Below are 24,616 nucleotides of genomic sequence, written 5' to 3' on the forward strand. Positions count from 1 at the left end.
GGTTCTGGTACGCAAAAATGGTCAATTTCCTCACAAGACTCCCTGTGCAGCCTCCTCATAGTTGCTCAATTTAACGGCATGGCTGTTGAAATCACACAGCCAAAGGCATCAGGTCTTCAGATCGAGTTATGTAGACTATGTTCAGGGCACGAAAGACCTCCATGTTATGTATTCAGCTTCACATTAGGAATTCCTTTTTTTGTTTGTGTGGGTATAAAAACTTTGCTCCTATGTCTTTATCACTCCTGGTTCGTCTCTCCTTTTTGCAGTCTGCCCCTTGGAGTCGGGATTGGCTCTTAGTTCTCTCAAGGCCCAGGTTTTGGCCTTGGCTGTCATGTTCCAGAGAATTCTGACTCCCATGCTTCAGGTCAAAAATTTCTCCAGTGCATGGTACACTCGATGCTGCCATATCACCTTATGGATCCTTTGTATCTCAATCTGGTTTGGACACTCTTCAGTTCCTGCCTTTTGAGCTGATCTGGGACATCTCACTGCTCTGGCTTTCCTGTGAGATGTCTTTCCTTATAGCAATTACTTCCGTCAGTCGTGTTTCTGGTTTGGCAGCCCTCCCTAAGGTGTTTTTTCTCTCTAAGGTGGTTTCTGCTTTCTACCTTAATGGAAACATTCTCCTCCACACTTTCTGTCCATTGCCCTCTAATCCCTCTGGAGAGATTTTTGCCAATCGCCCTCTAATCCCTCTGGAGAGATTTTTGCCCAGTCTCGACGTGGTCAGGGCCTTGCGGCTCTACCTGTTAGTTACAGCTCCATTAAGATGTATAGACACCTTACTTGTCATCCCAGAAGGCCCTCAAAAAGCCCTTGCCTGTTTTGGCCACCTCGAAGGTGACCATTCCTCACTGAATTTGATTTACCATTCTGGAAGCATAATCCATTCAGCTCACACTACTTGGGCTGCAGGAGCCTCCGGGGAATCTGTTTTGTAATTCTGTAAGGCTGCTATTTGGTCATCTGTCCATAACTTTTCTAAGTATTATAAAGTTCATACTTTTGTTTTTTACGGTTTAAAGTCTTGACTTGAAGGTGCTGCTGCAAGCAAGCGGCAAGCACTCGGGTGGTTGCCTGAGTTATCATTATTCCTTTTGTAACATTTTAGTTCCCCACCCCAGGAACTGCTTTAGAACATCCTATGGTTTCTGTGCCCACCAATGAATCACCCGAGAAAAGATAATTTTTGGTACGCCCAGATAAACCTCTCTCGCAGTCTTCATTGGGGACACAGCACCGGTCCTCGATTGCCCGTTCGGGCAGCATTTGCATTCTTTCTTCTCTGGGCAGTTGTTCTTTCCTTTTGTTCTTTTGCTTCACCTACTGCTTTCTCACTTACTGAGTAGCTTGGCAAGCTATAGCCTTCTGCAGAGGAGATGACTTATGTTTTTTAAAAGTTTTTTTTTATTAGTGTCAGATTTAGTTGGCAGCAGACTTCACCTCTGATGAAGATTATGAAAATGAGATTTTAGGATGAGTATCAAAAATCCTCTTTTTTTCTATATCGAGCATAAAATAAATGTATTTTGGGCTACACATAGGCTCTTTGGTTCCCTGCATATTACCAGCTGTAGAATGAGTTTACTGAGAATCTTCAGTTTTATGTTTTGGTTGAATTTCGAGCCATTGGAAGCCTATTAACTTTAGTTGTGGTTTCATTACAGGAGGGATTTGCTCCTCCGGACGACGATGAGAATGACGAGCTTCAAGCTGAGGATCAGGATGAATATTAACCACATCCACTGCTCTTCCTTGTCACTGTCGCATTGTAATATAATATTGCTCCTCGTTGCCCGTTTCCCCATCAGCCATTTTTTTTGCAGACTGAACCTGTTTGGTTGGATCCTCAGCACACGTGCTTGTGAACCATCATCAATCCCTTCAATTGATAGCCAGACTGGTTGGTTATCCTGCGGGCCACAACCTCTGAAATGTGAATAGTGCCGCTGGGGCACGGGAGCGGATGTCTTCTTAGGCATGGATTTAGCACTTCATTCATCAGGAGATTCTCCCTCTGCGGGCAGATACATAGCTGATACCATACGTCTTTGTCCTCTCACCGTTACAACCTGACCACCAGGATGCCCTCGCGATGTTTGATTGTTGTGTTTTTTACCTCTAGACTTGTCTTCCTCTTACATTTTCGCACCTTCTGTCCTTTTATTTCATGGAATGGAGTATTTTACTTGGCCGTCTCTTGTTCATTTTTTCTTTTTTTTAATGGTTTGGAAAGTTTTAGAAAATAATGAGAAATCTTCATCCAGATGTCCGAGGAAATAACTGAGAACATTGATCTGCACCTTCTACAAATGACTGCACAAATCGTCCTCAATGTCCAAATTACAACCACCCACAGACTCAAGTTAGATCAATAGTTAAGCTGCTTGAGTAAAGTTAACTGGAAAGCTCAGAATCTAGACTTGCTCTAGGTCTGGCGCTCTTGCGCAGACTTGGTCTAGGTCTGGCGGCTCTTGCGCAGACTTGGTCTAGGTCTGGCGGCTCTTGCACAGACTTGGTCCAGGTCTGGTGGCTTTTGTATGGATTTGGTCTAGGTCTGGCGGCTCTTGCACAGACTTGGTCCAGGTCTGGTGGCTTTTGTATGGATTTGGTCTAAGTCTGGCGGAACTTGCGCAGACTTGGTCCAGGTCTGGCGGCTCTTGCGCAGACTTGGCCTAGGTCTGGCGGCTCTTGCGCAGACTTGGTCTAGGTCTGGCGGCTCTTGCGCAGACTTGGTCTAGGTCTGGCGGCTCTTGCGCAGACTTGGTCTAGGTCTGGCGGCTCTTGCGCAGACTCTGTCTAGGTCTGGCGGCTCTTGCGCAGACTCGGTCTAGGTCTGGCGGCTCTGCGCTCTTGCGCAGACTCAGTCTAGGTCTGGCGGCTCTTGTACAGACTTGGTCTTCAACTGGCATCTGTTGCATGGACTTGGTCTACGGCTGGCTTTACAACTTCTCGCTTGTCTGCTTCTCTATGGTCCTTTTCCTGTACCCCGGAGAGCCGGTCCTCATTTGGTTTTGCACTTTTTCACCGTCTCTTGCTTGTTTTTTGTTATCCTGAAGCTGCAGGATGGCACAATGTTTTCATGCTTACTGTTGCCTTATTAGGGAGGGGGGGAATCTAAAACAATTCTTTGCAGCATGGAGAGATAGATGATTGGAGATGGTGGTCACTGAGACGGGAAAAGAAGTGGTTACTCGGCAATGAGAGATAATGTCAAACTATAGAGAAGACTTAAAGGGGTTGCCCTTTGAGAATCTCTTTATTTACTTTGACACAACCAGTCAGGCAGGTTATTGGGCAAGATGTCAGACTTGTGCAGGGTCTTATAGAGGGACTGTAGCAGCTTGAGCTCATTGTGAGCGCTCTACAAGTGAGGTCTCATGTATATTTTTAATTGATGGTTATTAGCCACAGACTGTGCAGTATATGGGACACCTGGACATTGTGACAACTGTATATAAAACACCTGAGTAGCTCAACATTATTACACCGGCAAATCCGTACAGCTGTACATCAGAGCAGAACAACAGGACATAGTAACACCGGGAGACTGATACATAATAACACCTGCACACCAGGAGACCTATACTTGATAACACCGGGACACCAGGAAACCTATTAATGTAAACACAAGGAGACCTGTAGGTGATAACACCTTGACACCAGGAGACCTATACATAATAACACCAGGAGACCTATAAGTGATAAAACCGGGACACCAGGAGACCTATTCGTGATAACACTAGGACACCACGAGTCCTATACGTGATAACACCTTGACACCAGGAGACCTATACATAATAACACCAGGAGACCTATACGTGATAAAACCGGGACACCAGGAGACCTATTCGTGATAACACTAGGACACCACGAGTCCTACACGTGATAACACCTTGACACCAGGAGATCTATACATGATAACACCACGAGTCCTATACGTGATAACACCGGAACACCAGGAGACCTATATGTGATAACACTGGGACACCTGGAGACCATTATTTGATAATACCGGGACACCAGGAGACCTATACATAACACCAGGACACCAAGAGACCTATACATGATAACACCAGGAGACCCATACTGTATATGATAACACTGGGACACCAGGAAACGTATACATGATAGTACCAGGACATCAGGAGACCAATATGTGATAACACCGGGATACCAGAAGACTCATATAGAAAAACATTTGTGCTCGTACAGGTGTCCCATTGTTCGCATGTCCTCATGTACAGGTCTCCTGTATATTGCACAGCCGGAAGCAGTGAAATGTGGGATTAGCTGCTGTGGTTGCATGCGGGGTGCTCAGCTCATGATTCTCCATAACGGTCATCCCAGTCCAGTACAACATGTTACTGTACAGTAATTACTATTGGAGCCCCGAGAGCGTCGGAAAAACACTCCAGTTATTAGTCATATACAAACGACCGATCACAAATGCGTCATTTACCTCCTGAGTTGTCCTCCGTCATTTACCTCCTGTGTTGTCCTCAGTTATTTACCTCTTGTGTTGTCCTCCGTCATTTACCTCCTGTGTTGTCCTCTGTCATTTACCTCCTGTGTTGTCCTCCGTCATTTACCTCCTGTGTTTTCCTGTCATTTTCTTCCTGCGTTGTCCTCCGTCATTTACTTCCTGCGTTGTCCTCTTTCACCTCCTGCGTTGTCCTCTGTCATTTTCCTCCTGTGTTGTCCTCCGTCATTTACCTCCTGTGTTGTCCTCCGTCATTTACCTCCTGTGTTGCACTCCGTCATTTACCTCCTGTGTTGTCCTCCGTCATTTACCTCCTGTGTTGTCCTCCGTCATTTACCTCCTGTGTTGTCCTCCGTTATTTACCTCCTGTGTTGCACTCCGTCATTTTCCTCCTGCGTTGTCCGCCGTCATTTTCCTCCTGTGTTGCACTCCGTCATTTTCCTCCTGCGTTGTCCGCCGTCATTTTCCTCCTGCGTTGTCCTCCGTCATTTACCTCCTGTGTTGTCCTCTATGATAGTCCCAGAATCAAGTTTTCTTCAGTTTTTTCCACCTCGCAGTTTTGAAGCCTTTTGTACTATGTTAATTTAATTTCTGACTGTGAGTTTACGGCTGTACATTCGGTAGGTGCTCCGCAGAATTTAGATGTGTATAATTTTTTTAAATAGATTTTTCATGCACTTTTTAAATTTCCTTTTACGAAATCTTAACTTAAGTAAAAGTTTTTATCAAAGAGCCAACACTTTGACTTCCATCTCATAGTTGTATCATGTTTATACCATAAAAATGATTTCAATGGAGGCCATGTTGACCCATAGGTGGCCATGTTGACCCATAGGTGGCCATGGGTATCCCTAGGTGGACGTGGTGATCCATAGGTGGCCATAGTGAATTGCTCTCAAATTTGTCATTGGTGTTGAGCTCACATCTAAACATGGGATCCAGTCTGACCTCAAGTCCTGATGTCAGCAGACCTCAAGAAATTGACTAAAGTCTTTTTTTTTTTCTTGAATTTTGTTAGATTTTTGTGGAATGTTGCAGCTCCCTTAGAAGATCTTGTGGAGAATATCTCCAATGATGAGAAAATCATTGATCTGCCGATTGTTTTTCCTTTTCCGTGTGAAAAGGAGAATGGACATTGCTTATTTATTTCTTATTTACTTGTATATTTATGTAGGACATATTTTATTTATCAGAGGGTCGACTGTGCTCGTGTGACCCTGGAGTGGTGAACTGCAAGTTGGAGACTGAAATATGAAATAGTCGTAATATGGTTCAAGAGCGTTGTTGACTGAAGGTAGATGAAAGGATTGGAAATAGAGATGAGCGGTTACTAATTTATTAGTTTTGAAATTTTGGCAAATTTTGGATTTTTGTAAAACAAGACCAGAATTCAATTCCAATTGTATTTATTTGCTCATCTCCAATTGGGAAAGTGGAATGTCAAGAAAAAGTTGGACATGTCCTAGAGATAGTCACAGAAAGTGAAGGACCCGCGAGGGTATGTGCACACAGCATCAACTTAGATGGCAGTATACCCTCCGAGTTTTGGAAGAAGAATCCACCAGCGGAATTTTACCTGAAGCTTCTTTTTTGGCGTGTAACGTGTTATTATTTTGCTGCTGCTTTTTTGTTTACATTGTGTACAAAATACTGAGCCCTTTCCAAGCGAAACACATCTGAAGAAGGGTCAGGTCACTTCTTTTATCCTGGCTGTGGCTTTCGAAGCCTGATGCCATTAAAATAAGCTAAAAGTTAAAAGACTGAATGTTTGCACACAAGTCGTTTCGCCATTGCAGTCTATATATTCTCACATTTTAGCATTTTTTAAGTGCTCTTTCAGGTGGATTTCAAAGCAGAACCGCCTGAAAAAGACAACCAGCCTGATTCATCTCTAAATGTCTCAGTTAGTGACTTTTTGATTTGCGACAAATTCATCAAACGATTTACGCCTATTTTTTTTTTATTTGAAGTTGCCTTTGTAGTTTTCTGATTTTTACATCAATGTGGATTTTCAAGATGTTTTAGACTGACGCAAGTTGTCCTTTTTTCAAAGTGAAAACATTTAGATCAACTCTACTCTAGTACATCCCTGGAAGGATTTTATGCATGACAGATAAAAAAAAAAAGCTGCATTTTTTTAGACATTCTGCACACAAAAAAAGTCAAAAAGTGGTTGTTAAAGGCAGACAATTATACAATTTTCAGCTTTGCACAAGTTTCATGAATTGCGTGAGACATTTTGAGGAAGAAAAAAAAAACCTCATGTCAAAAACAGAAAAGTGACCTAACAACTGAGGAAATGATGAATCGGACCCATTGTGTGCATGTACAGATATGATGTTTAGGGGGAGGAAATCCAGAAGGTTCCCCGGCTGTGATCCAAGAAGTGAATTATAAGAGCTCGATATGGAAAAAAAAGTCTTTCCTGACTTGTAATGTGTTTTTTCTACAGTACGGGGCGCTATGATAGAAGCAATTGCATCATGTACAGGTGGCCACGTTAATGAGGATCATCTAAAATTTTTCTCCTGGGAGAATTTTGCGGTCCAGGAATTGTTCACATTTCTTGCCCTCTATTAGTGATTGTGGGTTACTGGAAGCAGTAGCACAATGTTTCGTTTCTCTTATTTTCACCCTTCACCCTTGAATAGCTGTTACCGTGAGCAGGTTTACAGAACGAGACCCATGTAAATGATTCTACGTTGGCATTTGGTGATCCCTACAGACCTCGGCCTGTTTTTATTCGACAGACTAGTCGGGAGCATTAGTTGATTTTTTTTTTCATTTCTTTTGGTTTGTTTGATTTTTTTATGTGTTTTTTTATTATTTCATGCTTATCTCATCATATCTGAACAAGCTGAAGACGACTTTAGAGTTTTCAGTTGCTTCCTTTACAATCTGTATAAATTGAGGGTTAAGATGCAGGAAATTTGGGGTCATTCCCCAAAGCCAAGACCCCCTGCACGGACCCCGTTCTCATCTGTCGGTCGACACCGAGGACCTGGCAGAATTGATCAAATCTTGCATCTGTGTTATTCTGTTTTATTTCAAATAAACTGGTGTGGAAATATCATTCTGTTGTCATGGTGTGATGATTGGGTAAGGTCCAGAGCTGCCATCATAAAACGTGGAGCTCCGAGATCAGAGTCCAGGATTCCTCCAACGTGTGATACACATCATCTACCGATAGATGATTTGCCTCCCAGTCACCACATAGAGAGAATTTCCCTGTGGCCGCTCTGCATGTACTCCGGGTCGAAATACCGATGTACGATCCCCTTTAATAAAAAACTAAAGGGGATTATTATTATTATACATTTTTATAGCGACATTTATTCCATGGCGCTTTACATGTGAAAAGGGGCACATATAGACAAATACATTAAACATGAGCAAAAAACAAGGCACCAACAGGTACAGAAGGAGGGAGGACCCTGCCCGCCAGGGCTCACAGTCTGCAGAGGATGGGTGAGGATACACGAGGAGAGGGTAGGGCAGGTTGTGCGGCGGTTCAGTAGGTTGAGGATCACTGCAGGCTGTATGCTTGTCGGAAAATGTGAGTCTTCAGGTTCTTTTTGAAGGTTTCTATGGTAGGCGAGAGTCTGATGTGTTGTGGTAGAGAGTTCCAGAGTATGGGGGAAGCACGGAAGAAGTCTTGGATGCGGTTGTGGGAACAGTTGAGAGGGGAGTAGAGAAGGAGATCTTGAGAAGATCGGAGGTTAGGTGTAGGTAAGTAGCGGGAGACCATGTCACGGATGTATGAAGGAGACAGGTTGTGGATGGCTTTGTATGTCATAGAAAGGGTTTTGAACTAGAGTCTCCGGGCTGTAGGAAGCCAGTGAAGGTCTTGGCATAGGGGAGAGGCTGGGGAATAGCGGTAGACAGGTAGATTAGTCGGGCAGCAGAGTGTAGGATGGATTGGAGTGGTGCCAGAGTGCTAGAGAGGAGGCCAGAGAGTAAGAGGTTGCAGTAGTTAAGGCGGGAGATGATAAGGGCATGCACTAGTGTTTTTCTGGTGTCGTGGTCAAGGAATGCGCGGATCCGGGAAATATTTTTGCATTTGAGACTGCAGGAGGAAGCAAGGGGTTGGATATGTGGCTTGAAATAGCGGGCAGAATCGAGGATCACCCCGAGGCATCGGGCGTATGGGACTGGGGAAAGTGAGCAGTCATTGACATTGATGGATAGGTCTGGTGGAGGGGTAGAGTGAGATGGGGGAAAGATGATAAATTCTATTTTGTCCATGTTCAGTTTTAGAAAGCGAGCAGAAAAGAAGGCCGAGATAGCAGACAGTGAGTGTGGGATTTTGGTAAGTAAGGAGGTGAGGTCAGGTCTGGAAAGGTAGATCTGCATTTCATCGGCGTAGAGATGATACTGCATACCATGGGATTCTATAAGCTGTCCCAGGCCGAAGGTGTAGATGAAGAAGAGTAGGAGTCCTAGAACAGAGCCTTGAGGCACACCGACAGACAAGGGGCGAAGTGAGGAAATGGTGTGGAAGAGGGAGACACTGAATTTTCGGTCTGTTAGATATGACAAGATCCAGGATAGGGCCAAGTCTGTGATGCCAAGAGATGAGAGGATCTTTAGCAGAAGGGAGTGGTCCACAGTATCAAAGGCAGTTTCAGTTGAGTAATGGGGTCGGAAGCCAGATTGTAACCGGTCAAAGAGGGAGCAGGAGGAGAGGTGGGATGACAGTTCAAGATGGACATGTTGTTCCAGTAGTTTTGAGGCATAAGGGAGAAGAGATATTGGTCGATAGCTAGACACAGAGGATAGGTCGAGGGAGGGCTTTTTGAGGATGGGTGTGATCTTGGTATGTTTGAAGCATGAGGGGAAGACACCTGTTGTGAGAGGTTGAAGAGGTGTGTTAGGGTTGCGATGAAGACCGTGGCAAGGTTAGGGATGAGGTGGGACAGGAGTGGGTCAAGCGTGCAAGTGGTGAGGTGTGATCTTGACAGGAGGGTGGAGAGCTGATCTTTTGTCATGGTGGAGAAGCTGATTTTGGAGGAACAGGGTTGAGCAGCTAACAGGAGCATTGGGCGCTGTGGGCCAAAGCTTTCTCTTATCATATCGATCTTCTGTTTAAAGAAAGAGTCAAAGTCTTCAGCAGAAATGAGAGGAGGGAGGAGGTGCAGGGGGATGGAGTAGAGAATTGAAAGTTTTGAAAAGCTGTTTAGGATTGTGAGACAGGGTGGATATGAGAGATGAGAAGTAAGGTTGTTTTGCAGCAGTGAGTGGACTTGAAGCTGGCGAGGGACTGCCTGAATGCAGTGAAGTGGTCGGCAGAGCGGGATCGCTTCCATCTCTGCTTAGCGATCCTGGAAGCCCGTCTCAGTTCTTTGGTCAGGCTGGTCAGCCAGGGCTGCCTGTTGATTGTACGAGTTTTGCTATGCATGAGAGGGGTGGTCCAATCGAGTGTTGCGGTTATTGTGGTGTTATAAAAAGTGGCAGCAGAATCTGTGTCATGAAGGGAGGCTATGTCTGTAAGAGGGAGAAGGAACTCTAGAGAACGATTGTAAATTGAGGTGTTTGAGATTTCTGCTAGGGTGAGTGAGTTTGTGGAGTGGGGGTTGCAAACTAGGAGAGGAGAGGGAAGAGAATGTCAGTAGGTTGTGGTCATACAGGGGGAGGGGTGAGTTAGTGAGATTAGTAAGGGAGCAGAGGCGGGTGAAGATGAAGTCCAGCGTGTGACCATCTTTGTGAGTGGCCTCAGAGGACCAATGAGTGAGGCCAAAGGAGGCAGTGAATGATAAAAGTTTAGAGGCAGCTGAGGTGGAAGTATCAATGGGGATGATATACAAAATTAGAAAATATTCACTGCTTTCCTGTCTAATAATGTGTCCTCGGGTCACATGTGGTGCAGCCACTCGACCACATTGACCGGAGCAGCCTGAGGGGCAGCAGGACATCCACCATGAGGACTGGAAGAGCTCCTCCATATCTAGAATAACCCCTGTAGTGACCAGTCTGGATGCACACCAACGCTGCTAATAATTCCACGGGAAATCAGTAACTGAACCTGCACAAAATGACTCCTAAGGGCCGGGTCATTCCACTGTGTGTCAGTGGCCCACCTCCTGAACTCTGAACAGTACTCCGCCGGCCGACCCCCCTGCTTGATCTTACGGAGTCGGGATTCCGCCAAAGAGACGCCGTCCGGGTCACCAGATACCAGCGCCAGAGCTGAAAAAAACTCGTCCACTGACCGTAGAGATGGAGAACCGGTCGGCAGGGAGAAGGCCCAGGATTGGGGATCACCCTTAAGAAGGGAAATGATGATACCCACCCGTTGTTCCTCACTCCCTGATGAAAGAGGGCGGAGCCTGAAGTATAACTTACAGGCCTCCTTAAAAACCAAAAATTTATCTCTCCCACCAGAGAACCTGTCATGAAGAGATAACTTGGGCTCAGGTTGAGCATGTACCTGGGCCGAAGCCCAAAACCCCACCAACTGCTGCAGCTGCTGCACCACCTCACTACGCAGCACCTTAAACTAGTCAGTGAGGGTCTGAAGCAGTTGGGCAAAGGCCTGCATCTCAGCCATGGTTCACCAGAAATAATGTGAAGGTCGGTGTTAATGTCACGCTGTTTACGGCGATAAAGGATAAATATATATAGTATGGCCTGCACTCTAAATTTAGATCGGGGTGCTGGTGAGACAGACCGTAGGTCTAGTATCAGTATTACTGAAATCCACCGCACTCCCTGTGTGGAATGTCTTAGAAACAAAAGGATTTTTTGAAACTTGCTAATTTATTCAAGTGAAAAACAGAAATCAATCAAATGTGACAGATCAAATAGTAGGTACAAGTGACTCAATCTGATGTGACGTTTCGACCTTCCCGGGTCTTACTCTAAAGTCGCACTTAATCCAGGATTTATGAGTGGCTCTTATGGTAAAGAGGATGTTGTCCCTGTAATGTCCTTATTGGATGGGGGATAGCCTGAGGGAGGCAGGAGTGCTATCCCCCATCCACTAAGGGTATTAAGCCTACATGTCCACCAGCAAGACGCAGATGCGCCGCTGTTACCCCTCTACAAGGCTTTATCCAGAACTGGCAAATCCATTAAACCACATACAACTTACCAGCAATTTAAGGCTGATACGCTGGCACCTGCAAAAAAGGTTGTCTCCAGTGACATACCAACTCTCTATATAAATCGCATATGCAAACAGCAGCAAGACGCTGATGCACCACTGCTATTCCTCAACAAGGTCACACTAAGAAAAATCAACTATTAGGCCATACTTGGTATCAAAGGGACTGTACCTGCCCCCTGACATTACAGGGACAACATCCTCTTTACCATAAGAGCCACTCATAAATCCTGGATTAAGTGCGACTTTAGAGTAAGACCCTGGAGGGTCGAAACGTCACATCAGATTGAGTCGCTTGTACCTACTATTTGATCTGTCACATTTGATTGATTTCTGTTTTTCACTTGAAATTGGCAAGTTTCAAAAAATCCTTTTGTTTCTAAGATATTCCACACAGGGAGTGCGGTGGATTTCAATAATACGGCGATAAAGGGGCAGGACGGCGTACTGGAACCCGCACCTGTCCCTGCCACTATAAGAGGTCTTGGCTTTCCCTTATCTCGGGGGTACCTATGAAGGTTAGGAGACCCGAGCCGCCAGCGTATCCCTGTCTCCTGTGCAGGCCCTATCAGTGACCCCCTCTCCCCTCAAGGGAGGTGGACTGCACCAGTGTATAAATATAACAAATAACAGGTAAACAGACAAGGTAAAGAAAAACCACACTTAGCTTAATGCTGCAAGGCACAGCACAGCAGGAAGAAACACCAGATAACACGGAAACAGCTGTAGAACAACAGTTCCCAGCTAGCTCCTACTCCTGGCTTGGTCGCTGAAGAATGAACTAACACCGACAGTCAGCTGATGAACCAGGTGACCTCTTAAAGAATGGAGGGAGTGGTCACCACAAACATCAGCCGACCCAGCAGCAATGCAATAATACCAGCGGCCACCGGGGTGAAAAAACTGCATTAACCCCCGATGATCAGAAAGGAAAAAAGGTCTTAAACTGAGGTAAACCAGGATCTGCCACAATCTAAAATTGCATCGTGACACTATTAGTATACCCACGTCTTTCCTACATGTGCTGTTTCTTAGTTCTATTCCTCCTATTCCGTAGATGTAATTTTTGTTTTTGTTGCCCAGATGTAGAATATTGCATTTATCCCTATTAAATGTCTATTAGTCGCTGCCCATTGTTCAAGCTTATCTAGATCCTTCTGATTCCTTTCTCTCTAGTGTTATCAGACCATGCACGTGTGCTCAATCGAAATATAGAAAGGACAGCGCCACACCAGGAAGTGACAGACAATAACTTTCTTTATTCTGCCTCCTGCGGCGACGTTTCGGTCCGTGGACCTTTTTCAAGCACGTGTGCTAACCGAGTGTCTTCAACATACTCAAAAAAATATGTTAGAGTCACTAAGGCTGCATGTCTCGTGACTCTTCGACAGCCGCAACACATAATAATAATTTTATAATCTTTATTTTTATAATAATAATAATCTTTATTTTTATATAGCGCTAACATATTCCACAGCGCTTTACAGTTTTGCACACATCATCACTATCCCCGATGGGGCTCACAATCTAAATTCCCTATCAATATGTCTTTGGAATGTGGGAGGAAACTGGAGAACCCGGAAGAAACCAACGCAACACGGGGAGAACATACAAAGTCCTTGCAGATGTTGTCCAAGGTGGTATTAGAACCTAGGACTCCAGCGCTGCAAGGTGCAGTGCTATCCACTGAGCCACCGTGCTGCCCTATAATAAATATTTATATAGCGTCAACATATTCCGCAGCGCTTTACAAATTGTAGAGGGGATTTGTACAGACAATAGACATTACAGCATAACCAAAATCGCAGTTCAAAATAGATACCAAGAGGAGTGAGGGCCCTGCTCGCAAGCTTACAATCTATGAGATGTATGGATTGCCTAACAAACAGGATTCACTATATCTGTATGCTATATCTACCGCATTTCCCTGATCCTCCTAGTCAGTTATTCCATCATAGAAGAAAAGTAATATATAAACCTATAAAGAAGACGCCAGGTAGTGGTTTTAAGGTAAAGAAAATTACCAAGCCCAAGAAGGACTGCAAAAATGACCCACAGACCACAACCAAGCAATAGAGGTATAGACAACAATTTATTAGAAAAAATATATAACACACAAAATATGTAATAAATATATATATATAGGAACAGCAGGTGTTTGGGAAAACAGATCAAACTACATCAGCAAAAAGATGTAAAAAGCTGAAACAGGAACACAAAAGATCCAGGCATCCTAACTAACACACCACACCGGAGATATGCCTATAAATGGAATGAGCATCCAGGGTGAATCATACAAAGATCGCTCCACATATGGGCATAACTATGTCTAATAATAAGTAACAGGCCCAGAGCAATAGACCAAGATATGTAATGAAAAATCTCCAAAATATTATACATATATCCGTGGAGCTCACAAAATATACCAAGCATATAGATGTACACAACGCCAGCAAGCCCAAGTCCTAGGAACAATGAACGCATGCTATATAGAGTGTCACTGTGTTACCTTGAGACATGCTGGTGTCCGGGCGCCGGTGTGGTGGGAGCAGGAAAAGAGCCTCGACGCGCGTTTCGCCGTCGCGGGCTTCGTCAGGAGGCGTGGCTAAACATTTAAAAGGCCGGGGTATAAATAGGGCCTGGGGGGGACTCGAGAGCCAATCGGCGCGCTCCCAGCATGATGTGAATGCCCCCGGCCGGCGGATGCGACCGCGCGCCACAGAGTCTGGGCGGGAGGACAGAAACGTAAGGGCAGGGTTTACATTTACATTTATTTTTCTTTTTTCTTTTTTTGTGTCTGACTTGCCCACAAGTCCTGTCCCGCAGGGATGCGTAGTTAGGGGTTTGCGGTATGATCAATATTTTTAGCAGGCTATTTCTTACCTACTGTAGCCGCAGTATCACTGTTTCTTTATTTCCCCTTCTCCGGCCTGTGCGCGCACTACGCATGCACTGTGATGTCCTCGGCCGGTCTGGGTGCTTGCCGCGTTGCCATGGAGATGGGCGGAGATGACGTTTCTGTCCTCCCGCCCAGACTCTGTGGCGCGCGGTCGCATCCGCCGGCCGGGGGCATTCACATCATGCTGGGAGCGCGCCGATTGGCTCTCGAGTCCCCCCCAGGCCCTATTTATACCCCGGCCTTTTAAATGTTTAGCCACGCCTCCTGACGAAGCCCGCGACGGCGAAACGCGCGTCGAGGCTCTTTTCCTGCTCCCACCACACCGGCGCCCGGACACCAGCATGTCTCAAGGTAACACAGTGACACTCTATATAGCATGCGTTCATTGTTCCTAGGACTTGGGCTTGCTGGCGTTGTGTACATCTATATGCTTGGTATATTTTGTGAGCTCCACGGATATATGTATAATATTTTGGAGATTTTTCATTACATATCTTGGTCTATTGCTCTGGGCCTGTTACTTATTATTAGACATAGTTATGCCCATATGTGGAGCGATCTTTGTATGATTCACCCTGGATGCTCATTCCATTTATAGGCATATCTCCGGTGTGGTGTGTTAGTTAGGATGCCTGGATCTTTTGTGTTCCTGTTTCAGCTTTTTACATCTTTTTGCTGATGTAGTTTGATCTGTTTTCCCAAACACCTGCTGTTCCTATATATATATATATTTATTACATATTTTGTGTGTTATATATTTTTTCTAATAAATTGTTGTCTATACCTCTATTGCTTGGTTGTGGTCTGTGGGTCATTTTTGCAGTCCTTCTTGGGCTTGGTAATTTTCTTTACCTTAAAACCACTACCTGGCGTCTTCTTTATAGGTTTATATGTTTAGGCTTGGAGGTATGCCCTCTGCTGGCCGAGAGGGCTATTTTGGTTTAGGCGTTTATAGAAGAAAAGTAAGTCTGGCATGATTTGTTTGCTATAAACTTATGCTGGCTAATTACTGTATTCTTATCCAAGTCCTTACATAAATGCTGTTCAATGATTTGCTCAAATATCTTTCCTGGTATAGAAGTAAGTCTCACTGGCCTGTAAGTTCCTGGCTCCATTTTCTTTCCTATTTTGAAGATAGGGACAACATTTGCCCTTCTCCAATCTTTCTGTGACTTCTGTTCTCCAGGATTTTTCAAAGATTTTGGCTAGTGGTTCTGCAGTTTCCTCTGCTAACTCGGTACCCTAAGATCCAAGGGGTAACTTCTCCTTGCAGAGAGTGACATGTCAAACCTGACATGCCAAGGTGAGGAGACTTTTAAGCCGCAATGCTCCTCTGGAAAATATGCAAATTGTCTCTTTAGAGAGGAAGAGGACTAGAACTCTAGTGCCACCTATAGGAAGTAGCAATCTTAAAAGTCAATCTTGAATAAGTCATGTGACAAGACTCATTAGAGAGTTGAAATTGACTTTTATGATTGCTACTTTCTTTAGGTGGCACTAGAGTTCTAGTCCTCTTCCTCATGAAGAGACCATTTCTTCTGGTAACTTTCAGTACCCTAAGATGTAATTCGTCTGGCCCAGGAGATGTAAATTATTTAATTGTTCCCTCACCATCTCTCTGTTTATGGATAGAGTGGATTATTTTATTCCTTTGATGGCACCGAGAAGATCAGTTGATGTTACATTTGCTTTCTTAGAGAACATGGATACAAAATAGGAGTTTAAAAGTTCGTCCTTCTCAGCATCATTTTTGGCCACTTCACCCTTTTTTATGTAAAAATCCTATAGCATCTTTGACTTTTCTTTTGCTTTTGACATACACCCAAAATGCATTTTTACTGCTGTTGGTCTCCCCTGCAAGCCTCACTTCATTACTGGCTTTAGCTCCTCTAACTCGTGCCCTGCATTCCCTGCAGACAGCAATATATTCTTCTTTAGATATAGACCTCTCTTTCCATTTAATATAAATTTCTGTTTTTCCTTTTTACCAAGTGATTAAGCTCTGTGTTAATCCACCATGGTTTCTTTAAATGCTTCCAATTCTTCCATCTTTTCGGGATTTTTACTGATTCTACATACAGGAAAGAAAGTCTTAGTTACTCACCGGTTAACGGTGTTTCTCGGAGTCCATGACAGCACTACGGAGAGAGGGGATCCGCCCTTCAGGAACAGGAAACCTACAGATACATAAGGAAGGCACCTCTCCCACGCATCAGTTGGTTTACAGAGCACAAGAAGACCACCAAGGTTAATAGCATACATAATAAACAATAATACAATATTAACTATTCACTACCCGTGAATTATATAAACAAAGGAAGAGGTGTACACCCAGAACTTAAGAAGACGGGAGGGTATGTACAGGTGCTGTCATGGACTCCGAGAAACACCGTTAACCGGAGAGTAACTAAGACTTTATCGGTCGTCCATGACAGCACTACAGAGAGAATTACAGAGAGTAACTAACTAGGGAGGGACTACAGCTTGCAGCACCCTTACACCAAAAGAGAGGTCAGAAGAGGCACCCAGGTTCAATCTATAGTGGTTATAGAATGTGTTTGGGGAAGACCAAGTAGCAGCCTTACAAATCTGGTCGATCGAAACCTCCAATCTTTCCGCCCATGAAGCCGCCATAGCTCAAGTGGAATGCGCTTTAAGACCTTCAGGCGCCGGCTTGCCCTTTGAGATGTATGCCAGCGAGATAGCCTCCCTGATCCATCTAGCTAAAGTAGATTTCGAAGCTCTACAACCCTTCCTACTACCCTGATAGGACACGAATAGGGCATTATCTATCTTCCAGGGATCAGTTACTGCTAGATATTCCAAGATACATCTTTTTACATCTAAAGTGTGTAACTTCCTTTCCTTATCGTTAGTAGGATTGGGGAGGAAAGATGGAAGAACTATTTCCTGTGTTCTGTGGAATCTGGACACTACTTTAGGAAGATATGCTGGATCAGGGGATAGTATCACTCTATCATCCCTAAGCTGCATGTAAGGGGGAACCCTGGATAATGCTTGTATGTCACCTATCCTACGCGCCGATGTTATGGCCACCAGGAAGGCTACTTTAAGAGATAAATTTTTAATAGAGGCTGAAGTAATCGGCTCAAATGGGGCCTCTGTCATGGCTGAGAGGACTAGGTTCAGGTCCCAAGGCATGACTCTATTCTTCACCATTGGCCTAGACCGTTTTGTCGCCCTGATGAATCTGCTGACCCAGTGATTCTCAGCAATGTTGCAGCCAAAGAGGGCACCTAAGGCTGACACCTGCACTTTAAGAGTATTTGGGGACAACCCCATATCTAACCCCTTTTGTAAGAATTCCAAGATCTGGACAATCGGTATTGACTGTCCAGCTGTTGCCCCCGAGTTCTGAAGAAATCTCTTCCAGATTCTGACATAGATTTTTGTGGTTATCATTTTTCTGCTCTTCAGCAGCGTGTTAATGAGGGCCGGAGAGAACCCCCTATCTTTTAACAGCGCCCGCTCAAAATCCACGCCGTCAGATGAAGGCCAACCGCCCGAGGATGGTAGACTGGGCCCTGGGATAGGAGATCCGGGATGTCTGGCAAGACCCATGGATCGGATATCGACATAGCCCTTAGGCATGGAAACCACGTCCTTCTGGGCCAGAAGGGGGCAATTAATATCACTGTGGCTTTGTCCTTCCTAATTTTCCTCACCACCAGAGGAAGTAGAGACAGGGGAGGAAAGGCGTAGGCTAGCCTGAAGTTCCAGTCTATAAGGAGGGCGTCTACTGACAGGGGATTTTCTCTGGGGTGCAGAGAGCAGAATTGTGCCACTTTCCTGTTTTCTTTTGTGGCAAACAGGTCTACCTCTGGCTGACCCCATCTTTCCACGATGAGGTTGAAGATGGAGCTGTTCAGGGACCACTCTCCCTGCCTTAATGTGTTGCGGCTTAAGAAATCCGCCATAGTGTTTTCTGCTCCTCTTATGTGAAGAGCCGTCAATGAGAGAAGATGTTGCTCTGCTAGATGAAACAGACGATCTGCTACACAAATCTGGGATTTGGAACGAGTCCCGCCTTGGTGATTTATGTATGCCACGGTGACCCGATTGTCCGAGAATACCCGCACGTGGTGGCCCTGTAGATAGACAAGGAGTGTTTTAACCGCCTGTTCCACAGCCGTTAACTCCTTTAGATTCGAAGACATCTCCATCAGACCCCGATCCCAAAGCCCCTGGACCAATGTATCCCCCATGTGAGCCCCCCACCCAGAAGGGCTAGCGTCCGAGGTGACAATACGAGTTACATTATATTCCCAGGGGACCCCCGTGGACAGGTTCTCTCGGTCTAGCCACCATCCGAGGGATACAATAGCGTCTTGGGATAGGGTCAGCAGGCTCTCCAGACATCCCCCCAACCTTTTTTGATGTAACAGCACCTCACCCTGAAGTATCCTCGTATGATACTGGGCCCATCGGACCGCTGGAATACAGGACGAGAGAGAGCCTAACAGAGACATGGCTCTTCTAAGGGACATGGTGGGGATTTTAGAGGCATTCAGCACTTGAAGGTGCAGGCGATCAATTTTTTCTTGAGGCAAACGGCATTCCTGAACCTGGGAATCCAGGGTCAGGCCTAAAAATCGCTGCACCGTCATGGGCTGTAACCGTGATTTTTTAACGTTTAGCATCCACCCCAGAAGCTCTAGAGCTGACATCACTTTATGTAACTGCTCCAGACAGTGATCCGCCGTTTTACCTACGATAAGGAGATCGTCCAGGTAGGGGATTATTAGAATGTCAGACTCGTGCAGGTGTGCCATAACTTCCGCCATTACTTTGGTAAACACCCGAGGGGCGACCGAAATACCAAAGGGAAGGGCCCTATACTGGAAGTGTCTGACTACCCCATCCAACCGTACCGCCACCCTCAGGTATCGTTGGTGACCTGCATAAATAGGGATATGGTAATAGGCGTCCTTCAAATCCAATACTACCATAAAGCAGTTTTTAAACAGCAGCTTTATTGCGGTGTTAATAGTTTCCATTTTAAATGATTGAACGGTCAGGAAATTATTCAGAGCTCTAAGGTTAATAATTGTTCTGAAGGAGCCGTCAGGTTTACGTATCAGGAATAGAGGAGAGTAGAATCCACTACCCTGTTCTCCTTCCGGAACCTCTGACAGGACATTCTTATTGAGCAGGTCGTGAACTTCCGCTTCCTGGGCCGCCTGTTCTGCTGGAGAGGACCTGAGAGGGGTGATTCTGAAGAAGTTCTGAGGGATAGAGGAGAACTCTAGCCGCAGACCAGTAGCTATTATCCCCAAAATCCAATCACTACTGGAGATTTTGGACCAGGCCGGGTAGAAGGCAGATAGTCTACCTCCCACCGGGGCGACTAGTCATTGGGGTGGTTTGACTTCCCGGGATGGTTCCTGACGTCCCCCACCTCCAAACATAAATCCAGTACCTTTCTTCCTTTTATCGTCCCATCTGCTCTGGTCTCTAGCTGGTCTCCTTCGGAAGAACCTTTTCCCTGCGAAGGGACGCCTGTAAGAAGTGGTCGGTAGACTGGGAAATTTTTTCTTCTCGTCTCCGGCTTTCTCCAGCAGTTCGTCCAGGACTGGACCAAACAGGTATTCCCCTTCGCATGGGATAGAGCACAGACGGGATCTCGATTGAAGGTCACCCGGCCAACATTTCAGCCACAGGGCCCTGCGTGCCGCATTTGATAATCCAGCCGCTCTGGCCGCCATCCTTGCCGAATCTGCAGATGCGTCCGCGAGAAAGGCAGCAGCATTCTGAATAGTTGGTAGGAATTTTAACATAGAATCCCTGGAGGCTCCCTCTTCCAATTTGGATCCTAGCTGATCCAGCCAAACCATCATTGATCTGGCTGCACATGTCGCCGCTACTGCAGGTCTTAGGGCACCCGCCGACATCTCCCATGTCCCTTTAAGAAAAGAGTCAGCCTTCTTATCGAGGGGATCTCTTAGGGAAGCCATGTCATCAAAGGGGATAGATGATCTTTTAGACGCCTTAGCTACTGCTGCGTCCAATTTGGTGCTTTATCCCACGTATTCACCAGGGGGTCCTCAAAGGGATATCTGCGTTTAAAGGCCGGTGGAAAGGAGCCTTTCTTCTCTGGCTTTTTCCATTCCCTTTTGATAAGGTTCTGAACCTTGTCATTAAGCGGAAAAGACCTACGCTTTTATGGGTCTAGACCGCCAAACATTAGATCCTGCGCTGAAAGTTCTGGCCATGGTGGATCTAACTGATTTGATCAGCTTGTCCATCTGGTCCAGCGGGAAACAGAAACGATTATAATCCTCTTCTGAAGAGGACGCTGAGGAAACAGAAGTGTCTGAATCATTCTCCTTTCTAGGGCCAGCGGACGAATCCGAATCTGAGGCGCTAGGCTCCCTTCTTCTTTTGGAAGTTTCCCCCCGGGACAAAGATTTTAGGGAATCTTTCACCTCCTTCCTGATAATCTCCCTAAGGTTTGATGTAAAATCAGGAGACTCTTCCGCCACCTATGGGAGTAGAGAAAAAGGCTATGTAATTTTACCCCGGTGCTACCGCTAAACTGTGTTCCCATCAATTTATTTCCTACCGTCTGCCGCACACACGACTGACAAAGTCTCTTAGGGTAGGCGTCTGGCAAAGGGCAAGCGCATAGTGCGCACTCCTTGTTTTTTAATTTACCAGTGCATTTTTTCCCCTACGGAAATAAACATAGGAAAAGACTGCATCAGGGTACGTTCATGAAGATCTCTTACCCAGGCAGTAGCGGTAGGTACCGGATCACTGGGGGGGTCGTTCCAGATCCTGTTGTCTAGATCTGCGACTGGGCTGATTACTGCATCCGCGGGTCTTCGGCTGGGGGTTTGCATGGGACTTCTCCGAGGATCTGTCCTGCTCCTGCTCCAGCAGACCGACGGCAGCTTCCGGCTCATCCATAGCTGCAGATGGGCACACAAGCAGCCCTGCAGCGTTCTGTTCGGCTATAAATAGCCCTTTCCCCGGATCCGGAACATGTGCAGCTGTGTGGCCGAATCAACCCCCCCCCCACGTGCAGGATGCTCCCCCACCCCCAATCGCCCCTCCCCTGCCCCCGCCGCATGCAGGACAGCGGCGCTGTAAGCAAAAAAACGGCCGGCGTTTCACTTCCGGTTTAGGCCACGCCCCCTGCGCGTCACTTCTGGTTTCGGGCAGAGAGCTCAGGGACGCTCCCGGAAGCCGGGGACGGCTCCGCCGGACCCCCCAGCCACCCGCCGCTACACTACCGCCGCTCACGGCCGCAGCACAGCGGCGATTGCGGCAGAAGCCAGCGCTCAACCCCCGGCTCCAGTCCCGCCCCCGAACCGAAAGGAGCACACAGGGCGCTCCCGGAAAGCCTGCTCCGCACTGCAGTGATGGGGGCCAGAGGTGGGGAAGACCGAGGCCCAGGAGGGTGAACCGCTCTGGGGGGGACATACTCACCTTGCTGCCACTGGGGATGGACCTCCTCCGGACGTCGCTCCAGCCTGCACCGCTCACTGTCGTGGAGTCCTACCCAGACCCACCGTGGCGCTTCCAGGGACCCGCACTGCCCGAGGTAGGAGACCCCCTCGCTACCTGGGTCGGACAGCCGGCCTGGGTGTTGATAGGTGAACGAAGTCACCAAGGAAGGTGACGAGCACAAGGGGGCATTCTTTGCGTCTGGAGGAGAGAAGGTTTTTCCACCAACATAGAAGAGGATTCTTTACTGTTAGGGCAGTGAGAATCTGGAATTGCTTGCCTGAGGAGGTGGTGATGGCGAACTCAGTCGAGGGGTTCAAGAGAGGCCTGGAGGTCTTCCTGGAGCAGAACAATACTGTATCATACAATTATTAGGTTCTGTAGAAGGACGTAGATCTGGGGATTTATTATGATGGAATATAGGCTGAACTGGATGGACAAATGTCTTTTTTCGGCCTTACTAACTATGTTACTATGTTACTATGAAGTCGTCGTATCTGAAGGGAATCCTGTCCTCCAGGAGCAGGAAACCAACTGATGCATGGGAGAGGTGCCGCCCTTATGTATCTGTAGGTTTCCTGTTCCTGAAGGGCGGATCCCCTCTCTCCGTAGTGCTGTCATGGACGACCGATAAATATATCTTGGTACCATGTTAGCCAGTAGATAGAAAAATAGTTTGAATTGAGAGTCTCATGTTTTTTGAGAGTTTCATGTGTGGGCACCTTACTGAGGAGGTATCTGGATGGGTAGAGGGTATTCTTAAACCCCTGGTAAAGGATACACCCAGCTTCATTCAGGACACAACTGACCTATTGAATAAACTATCAGCAATAGGTCTTCTACTAGAAGGAACCATCCTGGCCACCATGGATGTGGAATCTTTGTATTCCAATATTCCACACCAGGATGGATTAAATGCCTGCAAGTTCTTCCTGGAAAACGAAGGGACTGATGCAAATTCTGTGGTGAAACTTATAAAATTCATCCTCACCCACAATTACTTTGAGTTTGACAAGAAGATCTATCTACAGGAGACTGGCACAGCGATGGAAAGTAAAATGGCCCCACAGTATGCAAATCTTTTCATGGCCAACTTGAAAGCGACTTTTTGTCCTCATGTCCCATCAGGCCTCTGGCGTACTACCGCTACATTGATGACAGTTTAATCATCTGGACAGAGTCTGAGCCGCAGCTAAAGACGTTCCATGAACAGTTTAATCAATTTCATCCTACCATTAACTTGACACTCAACTACTCCTGCACTGAAATTAACTTTTTGGACACCATCATTAAGCTGCAGAACAATAAAATAGAGACATCCCTGTATCAGAAGCCAATCGACCGTCCAACATACCTTAAATGGGACAGTTTCCATCCAAAACACATAAAAAACTCTATTGTCTCCAGCCAAGCCATCAGATACAATTGTATATGTTCCAACCCCATGGATAGGGATGAACACCTTGGTGGCCTTAGAAAGACCTTTTTGAATCAGGGCTACCATCCAAGAACAATTGAAAATCAGATCACAAGAGCCACCAGAATATCAAGGAATCACCTGCTATATTACAAAGCTAAAGAAGAAAATAACCGGGTACCTCTAGTAGTCACCTACAATCCAAATCTGGAGATGCTAAGGGGAGCTGCACGGAAATTACAACCTTTACTGCAAAAAGATGCCCGATTACAATCCATTTTTCCAGAACCCCCACTACTGTGTTTTAGGCAGCCCCCAAATCTAAGAAGCATCATTGTCAAGAGCTCCCTGTCCTCTCCAACAGCTGCAGGAACCTTTCCTTGCAACCAGAAAAAATGTAAAATCCGTCCATTTATAATGACCACGGACAAGATAAAGATCCCCAATTCACATCAGGACTACAAGATCCCAGGTACTTTCAGCTGCGTCACTTCTAATGTGGTGTACTTAATTATTTGTACTAAATGTCCAACTGGGGGTCTGTATGTGGGGGAGACAGGGCAGAAACTGAGAACAAGGATGAACTCACATCGCCACACAATAAGAGAAAAAAGAATGGATCTACCTGTGGCAATACATTTCTGTCTCCCAAATCATAACATTATGGACATGAAATTACTTGTACTAAAAGGTAGCTTCAAATCTAAGAGAGACAGAAGAGTCTGGGAATATAAACTGATGACGACCTTTGACAGTCTTACTGCAGGAATGAATGTGTCGCACGGATTTATGTCTTTTTACATCAACTAAGGAACTTGCCCCTCAGACCATGAAGGGTCATCACAACAGAGACCCTAATCACAGGACAATAAAACAATCCTTATCTAAGATCTGGCCCAATATTTATGGACATAACTGTTTATCATCCATGGTAATTCTGCTTCATGTCACCTGGCTTATCCATGTTTGTTTTTTTTATATACTATATTGTGCATAAATATGTGATTCTTCAGAATTTGTTTTAGTCTTTGCCTGATGAAGAGACGTATGTAGTCTCGAAAGCTGCAATTTGTTACCATCTTTTCAGTTAGCCATTAAAAGGTATCAACCACTGAGGACTCTCAATTCTAAATATTTTTCTACTGATTTTACAGTGAGAATTTCATTTTGTAAAATCTCCCATCCTTCTTAGACATTTCTGTCCTTTTTAACATCGGTCATTGGACCTTTCCTACCCTCTTT

General features: G+C 45.8%; 1 protein-coding gene across 4 annotated transcripts in view; it reads left to right on the plus strand.

Annotated features, from left to right (window-relative positions):
* The window catches only part of MAPRE3 (microtubule associated protein RP/EB family member 3), a 146,610-nt gene extending 139,051 nt beyond the window's left edge, over positions 1-7,559 (plus strand). For all 4 annotated transcript variants that reach the window (XM_069728544.1, XM_069728542.1, XM_069728545.1 and 1 more), the window contains one exon: positions 1,671-7,559. In XM_069728544.1, the coding sequence (XP_069584645.1) occupies positions 1,671-1,739 (69 nt within the window). In that variant the 3' untranslated portion in view covers positions 1,740-7,559. The remainder of the gene's footprint in view (positions 1-1,670) is intronic.
* Positions 7,560-24,616: the final 17,057 nt, after the last annotated feature.

Source organism: Ranitomeya imitator, chromosome 5, assembly GCF_032444005.1.
Source record: "Ranitomeya imitator isolate aRanImi1 chromosome 5, aRanImi1.pri, whole genome shotgun sequence".
Taxonomy (NCBI): domain Eukaryota; kingdom Metazoa; phylum Chordata; class Amphibia; order Anura; family Dendrobatidae; genus Ranitomeya; species Ranitomeya imitator.